Raw genomic sequence first — 11,268 nt, forward strand, 5'->3', positions numbered from 1 at the left:
AATATCAGTCATGGTGCTCATCCAGCTCACAGCTCTGCTGCTGCCATGCCTGGGCTGGGAGCAGGCAGGCGAGCTATGGTGGAAGCCGAAGGCAGATTGTTTCTTAAAGCAAACATTTAAAAGCAGAGTAAGACCAGAAAATCCCCATCTTTTGGTAATGAATCCCCCGTGTAACAGTCTTAACACCCAGACACGACACGCCTGTGGAATTCCTGAGCTTGTTGCAAACTGAACCCTCCTTTCCCACCCTGAAATTTCACAGCAATTTACCTCTCCAAGCCATCAGGGATCACCGTTTGCAGGCACCAAGGGGGATCTCCCATCCCTTGTCTGCTTTCTGCAGCCTGGGGTGCTATTTTGGAAATTCTCTCATTTACTGGGTGGTTCAACTGAGTACAACTGCTCCTTTGGCTAAAATCATCCCCTGCCTGTCATCTGGTAATTAGAAAGTGCCGAAAAGCCAGTGGTGCTTAAGGTGGCTCTGGGATAACCAAGGCAGCTTTTTCTTTTGTGGATGAAGGACTGGGCTTTGGAGGCTGTAGACTTTTCCACTGAAATCAGATTTTGGTTTAAAAAGTGGGGGAAGGTAACACTGGGTGGAAAATGACACCCAGAAGCACAGTAGCACTACAAGAAGGGCAACACTGCAAACACAACGAGGTGGGTGAGAAAAGCAAATGCCTTCTGCTGAAAACACCATGGGAGGGGAAAGCAAAGATAATTTTGAGGCAAGGGAAACAAAAGAACTTTTAAAGCCTGTCCCTCCGGGTTTGCCCAGTTCTCACTGGTGCTGCAGTTAGAGGCAGTTCATGGACTCACAGTTCAGCTGGAGCCGGGCTGAGAACATTGTAAAGAAACCAGAAGTGAACTCCTGCTGTGGGAAAACATCTTCATGGATGGCAATGCACTGAATTGCACCTCACCAGCCGCCTGTCCTGCAGCTGGCAGGGCCAACATGTCCCTCTTCCAGCAGGTTGCTGGGATGTCCTGCAGATCCAGGGTTTCCGTGGTACAGGAAAGCTCCTTTTCCAAGTGCCACCCTTTCCTGTTTGCATTGCAAACTGAGCATTTCCTTGTCTGAAAACGGCCTCACAGACTCAGTGTCTGGCATATTGCTTCCTGTGGAAATTATTGTGACCATGTTACCTGTGCAGGCTTGTTGGGCTCTCTCTCTCCATGATGTGCAATCTGGGGGCCAATTTCAGGCCAACCTGATGAATGAAGGTTTTGAAGATCTTGAAGTTGGGCAGTGCTGGAGCAAAGAGACTCTACTTAGGTACTGACTGTCTTATCCTTTTAGACTCTATGAAGGAGTTGTTTTTTCTCCCAAAGCTTTTCCATAAGCCTCTCAGACAGCCACCCTGCAGGTTTGCTGCTCTGTTCAAACTTGACCATCCTTCCTTAACTTCCCTAGCCTAGCTGTAATCAGCCCAAACATCCAAGCAAAGACTGTCACGGGGGTGTCATGACTCAGCTCTTGCTGTGTGTTCATGGAAGAGGTGGCCTTTTCGGAGGCACCCTGTGCTCCTGCAGAGCCACTGCTTCAGGAGCGCTGGTGCAGAGCCTCCTGCGCTTGCTGTCCTGGAGGCAGGACCAGCAGGTCATCTTCCCCAAACACCCTATCTTATCCCCAGGGAAGGAAAGCAGGCAGAAAAAGAGCGTTCTGCAGATTGTCTGGCCTGCTTGAAACGCGCTGTTCCCCTGATAAGCCTGCAAGGTTGATGGGGGGGCACACACGCAATGCTGTCCTGGGCTTTTGGTGGAGAAAACAAGCAGCCGCTTGGGTGTGATCCTCCAGCCCTGCTCTAATAGGACACATCCCAGTTCTTTAGTATTTTATTAAATGTGTCTGGGGTGCTGGGGTTAGCGACCATCACAGCGCTTCCCATCTCTTGGCTGGAGAAGAAACCCTAGCAGCTCCCTTCCCTTTTCCGCAGGGCTGGGTGAAAGGAAGAGGGATGCGATGGGAGGATCTGAGGACTGGGGCCACTGAAGGAAGGCTGAAGCAGGGCTCACAGAAGCCCTTGGTGCTTTCCCAACTGCTCGCTCCCATCAGCGTCCTCACGGTATGGCACCAGAGAGAGGTGGCCTATGCAGACTTGTCACCCCTCTGTCCCCTCTGCTCTGGGACACTGAGTGAGGAGCAGGACATCAAATGCCATGAAAGCCCACAAACCCTGCACACAGAGAGTCTCCATCGGAAAGCAAGTGTAAGGGACACCTCAGGGAAGCAGCTGTGGCCAGTCCCTGCCATGCTGCGCACACAGGGAAATTGTCGGGGCTGTAAATGACACTATTGGCTGGGTAGAGCACAGCAGCCTAACAATTGCCTGCTGCGAGGGACAGTTAGAGGCATTTCCTAAAGTCCAGGGCAGTAAATGGGAGAGGAAGAGCCCCCAGCCCACCCGTCACTGCTCCGGTGGACGGAGACCAGCTCCAGGCAGGTTTTGTGAAGGGTCGCTCCTCTTCCCTCCGGCATGTATTCCCACCACACTCTGCAACAAGCGCAGGATGACGACAGCTCGCCACCGCAGCCAATTTCCACCCAAAGCTGCAGCATCCTTTTTGCAGCTGTCAAGAGCTTAAAGCAGTGTCCAGCCCCTCCACCCACACTGAACTGTGGAGGGAAGGCCTGGGAGACTGCAGCCCTGCAGATGGGTGCTGAAACTTCAGGTATCTGCATGAACCTCCCGGCTGGTTGTGGGTAGAAGCTTTTCCTTGTCTGCCTCAGAGATAAGCAGGCTTTAACCAAAACAGATGGTTCAGCAGAGCAGGGAGAGGGGAGCAGAGCAGCCAGGGGAGTGTGGATAGCATAACCTGCAGCCGAGACATCAAGGACGAGCAACCTGGTTTACAGCAAGACAGACTGGGAGTTATCCTCTATAGGCACAACACTGCCAGTCCCACCTGCCAGTCTGGCAGAGAGCAAGTGCCACAAGGACTGCTGGCTCTGAGACCAGCTGTGTCACCACGTGCCATCCAGCTCGACGCCAAACCGACAGCACACATCCTCCCCCAGCCCACGCAGCCACCACAGCTGAGCCACTGGGCAAACAGCTGCTGGTGGATGCGCTGGCCATGCCCAGGAGGAAGCTGAAAGCAATAAATAATAACTAACATTGGCAAACACCAGCTCAGACCAGCAAGGGGGGCAGCTAAGGAAAGGGATTCACTTGCTCACTCAGGACCCTGGAGGTGTCATGCCATGCATCTGAGTGCATGGGCACAAAGCAGAAACAGGTTGCGGTTCTGCACCTTGGCTCTGGAAACTTCCTGCCATTGGGAGATTTTAATGCAAGAAAATAAGGCAGTGATTTTAGACTTCTATCCTTTAGCTTCCCTTAAATTAAAAAGTAATAAAAAATGTCTGCAACACGTTCCTTGAAGTGTCTCCAGCCCCTGCAGGTGCATCTACAGCAATTAATTGTGCTTTAGATCATGGTAAAAAAGGACTTGGAAGTACTAAACCTCTCTAGGAAAGAATACATTGCAATTATGTCAAAAGTAATCTCAATGTGCAAGTACAAAAAAATCTCTTAAATATAGAGTAACCTTTCCCTTCACACTTTAGTTGGTTTTGCTCTCTGTAGAACAAGTCACACGTGACTGGTAGGCATAGGAGACATCCCCCAGGTGAAACAAGACACAGCAGACTGGGACGGACACATGCAATCCTTTCACTGGGCTGAGAACCTGAATTAAATGGATGGGAGCTGCGCAAATCAATGGTATAGCACATAACACTGGTCACTGGGCTGAGAAGTAAGAGACCTTGGAGAGATTCCCATACCCCTCTGCTTCCTCTGTCCCTTCTGCATTTCTCATCAGCACAGGCGTTCTCCTACTGTGTCTGTGGGTGCATGCAGCACCCGGGAATCCTGCCCAGCATCGGGGCCCCATGATACTATTACCTATTTGGTTGAAATTTTGTAGGTGGGCAGGAAAAGGGGCAAGAGGAACACCTGCTAGGGGAAGAGACTGAACTAGGTGTCCTGAGCTGGGCCCAGGATCCAGAATGATTCCTCACATTTGTATGGTCATGCAGTGCCCTAAAAAGCACTGTACTAAACCTAGTCTGAGTCTGTATCCCCTGCTTCTACTTGCAATTTGGTTGGCCTGTGAGCTCAACCATGTTGCTCGGGTCCAGTGACTTCTGCCTCGTAGCCCCATCTAGCTCAAATAGGACACTTGGTTATCCTTGACTTTCAGGGGCTGCAAGAGTCCCTTCTTCCCAGCACTTGCATCCCAAATGGAAAGTTTGTCTGTTCTGTGATGGAAAGACATCTGCCAAGACACAGATTCCCTGAATCTAAGTGACATTCAGGCTCAGTTCTCCTGAGACATGTCCCTCAGGCAGAGATTGTGGTCAGCTTCTAAAGATAGGTGCAGTTTCCTGGGAAACCTGTCTTGCATGTAATGGGTAGTTTCCCATCCCTAAGAGCTATGTCTTTTACAGAAAACCACTTAAAGCAGTACAAAGACACACAAGACACATAGACATGCACTGAAAGATAGAAGCAGCGCCTTGATTTACTGTGGGACTAGAAACAGCATGTAACCTCCTCCTCTAGATTTCTCCACTTTTAAAGCCCAAGATGCAGCTGTCTCCTCCTGCCAGCCCTCTGCTTTCCGACATCTGGCAGGGTAGTAAAGGTGAAATGACAAAGCAAGTTGGGAGATATGCAAACCGTTAAGCCATCTTTTTGCTGAAGTCATGTTTGAGTTCCTGAAAAATAAATAAACAAATAAATAAATAAATGGGAAAAATACCAAAGCAGAGAGGAGATAATATTATACAAAGGTGCCCTCTGCCGGCCACAGCCAAAGGAAAGCCATCCACCTGAGCTCTATGCCAGTGATTTGCAACTTCCCGCCCTCCCTCCTTTTATAGACGAACCCCTAAAAATATTCCCTATGGAGGAAAACGTTCTGCCAGGTCAGCCAGCTGAACTGACTCCTTAGGTGCCTTGATGTAATATAAGGAAAGCGGTGAGAACACACAGCCGGGGAAAAAAGGGACACGTCCACATTATTTGAGACTGGCTTCGCTGTAATGGTTAACTTTTGCAGGCATTTGAGACATAGTCCACAAATCCCTGCAAGTTGAAAACAGCTCTTGCAGTCAATACTGACTATGAGCTGAAAACTATTTAAGGCACTAATTAATTCAGAGCATGTTTCTCTCTGTTTTAAATAGCAATGTTATTTGATTAAAGCTATGATTTTAAACAATTTCTAGGAATTATTGAGAGCTTGTTCAAGTGATACAAATTGCAGATTTTTAATCTGTTCTGTTCAGTCTATAAAAACAATGCAGATCTATCGCACACACACATCAGTATCAGCTCAACTCTTTCTTGTATCAGTTTAATTCCTGCTGGTGTAAATCCCCAATTTAATTTACTGACTAGGAATTAAATCAGCATGAATTGGTTTCGGTGCATCTGTGCTGGATATGTGTGATGATCAAACTAGATAATTTTAAAACAATGTCATTGGATTAGAAAGCTCCACTGACAGAAACAAGCTCTTAAGAGATGCAATATAACAATCTTGGACACTAAAGAACAGTACATGCAGCGATTGGGCAGCCCTCTCCTCCCACTTCATTCTTTTCCACTGAAATTAAACCCTGTCTGCAAAAACATTTCACAGTCAGGAAAGAGTTTTGTACGTGTCCTCATACTGCTGGAAGTCTAGAAAAATCGAGAGGCTGCAACAATCAGGTTGTCTTTGGGATAGATGTCCACTTGGCCAGGGGCTCTGTGCACTGGGAGCTATTCTGAAACACAACATTTTAAGTTCATAAGGGTAGCAGGGTGCTGCTCTTTTTCCATCCTCGAGTTTAGTGATTAACAGCGATATCAACAAAATCAGATGTTGGAGGTCCTTGTGCTAACAACCAACCCCCTGCATCATGTACCTACAGGGGTCTTTGTGTCCCTCCCTGGTATTGTTGGGGGCCACCACTCTCTCTAGTCAGCTGGTGAATGTCTTTAGGATTTGTTTTCATGCATGATGTGCTCTGGAAACTCTAGGTTCACCTAGGAATGGCACAGAGGCTGTGTTCTACCTCTCCGCTACAACCATAGTTGGGACACCTGGGCTTTGCAGAGCAGCTAAGGGGTCCCACACAGAAATGGTGCTGGCTGTATGTGATCCTGCTGCTTCTCCAATATGAGGGGTTTTCTGAAGCTGGACCTGCAAGTCTTTCCTACTTTGTGCTTCCCAGGAAGCAGCCTGTTTTACTGGGAGAGCTAGAACAAGCTCAGATCTCTCTCTTCAGCATTTCATACAGCTGGTATATACCTAGCCTCCTCACACCAGGCAAGGCTACTGCGCGGACTTCTCCCCAAGGTAGGAAGCGTTCTTTCCAGTCTTCTTTAGTGTTTCCAAGAGGGTGTCAACGTTGTGCTCCGAGTCGATGCACACCTTCTTGTTGGGCAGGTCAATATCAAACTGGACACCTACAAGGAAAGGAAAAAAAATTTGCACAGCTAGGAGCAGCCCGACAGTGTGACCACAGGGAAAGCTCACCTTCACACCTTCGTGCTCCCCAAGGCTACCAGTCAAATGTATGTGTGCCTCCTGCCAACAAACCCTGATACCACCACCAGCCAGCAATACCAAACTGGTGTCCTGCCAGCGATAGTATGAAGGAAGCCTGATCTCCTATAGATCTGCATCAGGCACCACAGTTTCTCAACTGCTTTAATCTGCTCACCCCACCTTGGATCAACACAATCACTCACGCAATAACCAGCATGAGCTGAGTTTAAACCAACCACTATAATCGCCAACCAGCTCAGCCTGTGCTGTGGTTTTGCCTGGATCGGCACTAACGAGGGAGTTAGCGTAGGGGTTAGGACAGGGTCAGGACAGGTTTCCTCAGTGGCGGTACCAGCTAACAGCTGTCAGTAGGAGGGAGGAAAAGACACTTTCCCATGTGGATTTCCCAGTGGCTAATAAGGGTAAGCCACTCTGAGCCCAGTGAAAGGAATTGGACATGAAGTCTCTACTCAGCTACATGTTTTCACAAAACTTGTAGGTATGTATCAGCTTTGAGAGCTCTGCCATGTCATTACATGAGGCTGGTATTGGCCAGCACGTTGAAGAGTGTTGGAGGTGCTGACAACCACACACAGAGGAAGTGGGATCACCACGGCCTGGCAACAGGGTCTGGAAGAAGTTGCAAGGCCTTCACCTTGGTGACTGAAAGCTGTTCTCACTTGGTGAGAACAGGGGAGCAGGATGACAGGTCCTCACAACTGGGGAGTGTAGGTCAGGTCCTTCTCTCTTGGTAATCCCAGCACAAAGGAGGCACAGGTTATAATTTTCCAGGTAGTATTAAAAACAGGCTGTGCAGGCAACCACCAAATGCTCTGCTCAGCAGCTCTTCTCTGTGACTGCTGATGACACATCTAGGGAAGCACCACAGATACCCCAGGCCTCCTTGGGAACAACGCCTGGCAGGACATCCACCTCCCTCCCTTCTGGCAGCCTGAGCAGGGGTCTACCAGTGCAGCTCCCAGAAGTTCAGGATGAGGCCCTGGTGATTCAGAGCCACCTGCAGCCACGGCAGCTCCTCCCTCCCTTGACATTTCTCCAAGGGTCCCGCGAACAATCAGCGACGAGTTACTGAGTAAGCAGCAGGCTCAGAGCAGAGCGGGGAGCAAGAGGTTTCCAATCAGCCACTTTCAGCTTTTACCTGCAGCGCTACCCTTGCAAGACGAAGGATTCCAGGGCACTGACATCCTGCCCTGGAGCTGGCTGTCACACACCCAGCACTGACTCACCTCCCAGCCTGTGCAGGACACGGGTGACCGCATTGGAGCAGCCTTCACAGGTCATGTCCACAAAGAACTCGTGTTTCTGAAAAGAGGCAGATGGGGGGTCAGGGAGGACGCAGCCAGCAGCCCATCACGAGCACTCATCCTCCACACTTGCCTTTCTCCTTGGGGAGGTGGGATCAAATCCTCCCCAACCAAAAGGTCCACACATGCCACTAAAGGATCCTCAGCAAAACCGAGAGCTCTTGGTACTCCTCCCTACAGTGTCCTTGTGCTGCCCCTCACAGCATAACCCTAGGGGCCTTTGGAGACTGTCCGGCCCCTGCTCAGAGCAGGGCCACCTTCAGGGTCAGCACAGGTTGCCATCTCTGTGGGCCTCTGCTGGACCCACTGCACTTGCCCTGGGGAGCCCAGGAGAAGCAAGTCTCCTGCCTCCAGCTGCCCACTGTCCTGACTCAGTCTGCAAGGTTTTCAGTGCTTGCCCATCCTATTCTTCTTGTGTCTACAACGCCTCTGGTTCCCAACATAATAAACTCATAAAAATATTACCAAAACTGAAACTTAAGGAACATTAGTGCTGTTTTTCCATCCCTTCACTCCACCCCACTGTTATCTTCACTACTTGTGAGAGATACTGGGTCAACATAAACACGCTCGCCTCTAACACTAATCATGGCACTCAACCTTTGGCACCAGACAGATCCTAATTTCCTTTTCTCGCACACGCTTTTTACTGTCCTTGAAAGGGAAAAGTAAAGCTGTTTTTTTATTTGTCACCCGCAACCCATTTTTCTTTTTATTCAAAACCACCCTTTGCCCCCTGCCACTGAGAGGCTAAAACCCTCACAAACACAATTCACCCGGGAAAGGCGTTCGGGAACGGCCGTTCCCATTGGGATTTTCCAGGATAATTAGCATTTTCTTGATTTTTATTTTACAAATGCCCTGCACGCTCGGCGGGCCGGTGTGCGGGAAGGAGGGAGCAGGATGGGGCAGAAGGGGTCCCAGCGCCGGGCCCCCCCCGGGGCCGTCCCGTGTGCCGAGGCCCCGCGGGCTGGGGGACCCCCGCCGGCTCCTCCCGCTGCCCGGGCCCAGGCAGCGCCCGCCCTGCCCCGCCGCCTCCGCTGGCGCTGGGCCCAGCCCCACCACCTCCCCCGGCCCCACACAGGCGCCCTCGGCCCCACACGGGCCCCTCCCGGCCCCACACGGGCCCCCAGCCAGCCCCGGTGCGCGGCCCAGCCGGGCCCGGGCCCAGGCGCTGTGCGGAGCCGGCCGAGGGCCGCGGTGAGCCGCTCCCGCCCGCACCCCCCCGGGCCCCGCACCCACCGGCATGGCGGAGCGCGGCGGCGGCGGCTCGCGGCTCTCGGCGCGGAGGAAGGGGCGGGCCGCGCCCGGCTCCTCCGCGCCGAGGCCGGGCCCTGAGCGCCGGCCCCGTACAGCGCCCCCGGGGCCGCGGGGAGTCCGGCGGCCCCGCGCAGTCCCCGGCTCGGGCAGCCCCACACCGGCCCCAGTGCCCCGGCGAGCCGGGCTTGCCCCTGCCCGTAGACGCCGGGCAGGGAGGGCCCCGGCCCCTCTCGGTAACCTGGCACGGGCAGAACCATTCCGGCCGCCTTCATCTCAAAGCCCGTAGCCCCACCGAAGACGGCATTTCAGAAGGTTTCACAAAGTCACTCGTGGGCCAGGAGCGGGGTCAGCTGCAGAGGAGCCCAGGGAGGGCAGCGAGGTGGGAGACAGCTCCACGGAAGGTTTCGGCACACCGGGAGTTTGGGAGCCGGTGGCCTGTGTTTGCACTAACATGAACTGGCTTAGGCCGTGGGATGCAAGCGTTCAGTCTTTGGGCTGTTCTTCACACTGACCAAATTGCTTTTAGTAGCCTTTTGGGAACGGTGATTTAATTCTTAGGCGTATGTGTTGCTGAAACACAGCCGCACTTCACCCGGTTGTGTTTCTCTTCTCATTTTCCTGATGCTAAAATGCTGCCGCTCCTCGTGAAGAGATGCGCCGGGGCTGTGGCTGGACTGATGCCGTCCGGGTTAGGATGAAGCCTGAGCTGGGGGTAAGGCTGAGGCCATCGGAAGGCGTGAGATGCCAGAAAGAGTTAAGGAGAAAGCGGTGGAGAAAGTTTGGTGTGGATCCCTCACAGCTGCCTGCACCCTGCCTGGTGCTCTGCCCGCCTGCATTACAGGCTAGGGATCAGCAGAGAGACAACGTAGCTGCGGGAGGGAGGTGGGAAGAGTCATAAAGATGGGGCAGGAGGCGTGAGGGTTGGCTGGGCTGCTTCAGAAAGCTTGTTCCTCTCTGTCTTTTGAGGTTTTGAGATTTACTGGTTTAGGAGAGCTCTGTTAGACTGGATTAATGAATGCGGGAGGTTCCGGGGGGGTCTCTACTTCGGAATAGGTTGAGAGAAAGGATGCTGATCCCTGAAGATGTTTGCGTATCTGCTTTGGGGTGGTTTGCTGTTTTTTTTTTCCCTGGCTGTTTGGCCCTTTGAAGGAGAATGGGCTCCTTTCTTAAAAACTCTAGTCAAGGTGGAGGAGGCTGTGGTGGGGGCCGGGAGCAGGTCGGGTGCCCTGGCAGGCCGTGGGTAGCCAGGAAAGGAGGCAGTGCCGTCTGCCAGGGCTGAGAAGAGCTGGCAGCGCTGCGTGGGGGGTGATACTTCCTGACCACGTGCGGGGCTTCAGTATCTTCCTGTTAAGAAGCCTAACCTGTAGCAAGAAAAATAACCAGGGTGTTTCTGGTTATATGCTACCGCACCAACTGGAGCTGCACCCTGGGGTGTCGGCTGGCCTTGGCTAACCCTTCCCCTCGCACCGAGTCCGTACTGAACAGGCTGAGCCCCTGCCAGGAAGGCTGAGCTGGAGATGATGTGAATGCCTTGCCTAGAGAGCTTCTGTTGCACGTGGGGGGGGGGGTGAGGGCATTTGTTTTAACGTGCGTAGGACCCTGTTGTTGTACTGACCTCTTTATAAAAGAGGAATTACCTGTCCCCCGGTTGCTCTGGGGAGGGATGTCTAGGACCCCCCTGGCAGAGTTTATTTTGGACAGCTGTTGTGCTGGGTCACTGGTCTCATGTTAAACTTTGTAAAAGTCTGCGCTACTGATTTATGAACTGGCAGATTGCAATGTGGCTTAGTCTATAAATAGCTGGGGGGGTGTGGGGGGAAGGATATTAATGCTGAGCATGGCCCCATGCCAGTCCACTGACTATCTCTAGCTGCAAGGCATAGCAGGGAGGGTTTTAGGGAGTGTTTAGGCATATGGCGGCAGGGAGGAAGTCACTTTTATAGGGTGAAATATATCTCCGACTGCTTCATGTCATAGATACATTTGGGATGGGATGTGACACAAACAAATGGAAAGCTATGGCCTTCTGGGAGCTGGCTGGCTCAGGTTGACTGTCTGCTTCCTTTCCCTCCTGCTCTCCTTGGGCTCCCTGGGCCAGCATCTGCTGGTGAGGAAGGATCTGGGAACTCCGAGG

The 11,268-nt window shown here is 52.2% G+C and overlaps 1 protein-coding gene across 1 annotated transcript; it reads right to left on the reverse strand.

Annotated features, from left to right (window-relative positions):
• Positions 1–4,500: 4,500 nt before the first annotated feature.
• Positions 4,501–9,167, reverse strand: ATOX1 (antioxidant 1 copper chaperone). Its single transcript, XM_059825434.1, has 4 exons — positions 9,117–9,167; positions 7,797–7,872; positions 6,310–6,467; positions 4,501–4,726 (listed from the first exon to the last, which is right to left on the reverse strand). The coding sequence occupies exons 1-3, from the start codon at positions 9,120–9,122 to the stop codon at positions 6,334–6,336; spliced, it is 216 nt and encodes a 71-aa protein (XP_059681417.1). The 5' UTR covers positions 9,123–9,167; the 3' UTR covers positions 4,501–4,726; positions 6,310–6,333.
• Between the last annotated feature and the right edge of the window lie 2,101 nt (positions 9,168–11,268).

Source organism: Gavia stellata, chromosome 16 (genome assembly GCF_030936135.1).
Source record: "Gavia stellata isolate bGavSte3 chromosome 16, bGavSte3.hap2, whole genome shotgun sequence".
Classification (NCBI taxonomy): domain Eukaryota; kingdom Metazoa; phylum Chordata; class Aves; order Gaviiformes; family Gaviidae; genus Gavia; species Gavia stellata.

What these genes read in the sequence shown, in the direction of transcription:
- ATOX1 (XM_059825434.1), bottom strand. An exon ending in TGTCCTGCACAGGCTGGGAG is followed by an intron (nt 6,468 to 7,796) that starts GTGAGTCAGTGC and finishes CTTTCCTTGTAG; the next exon opens with GTGTCCAGTTTGATATTGAC.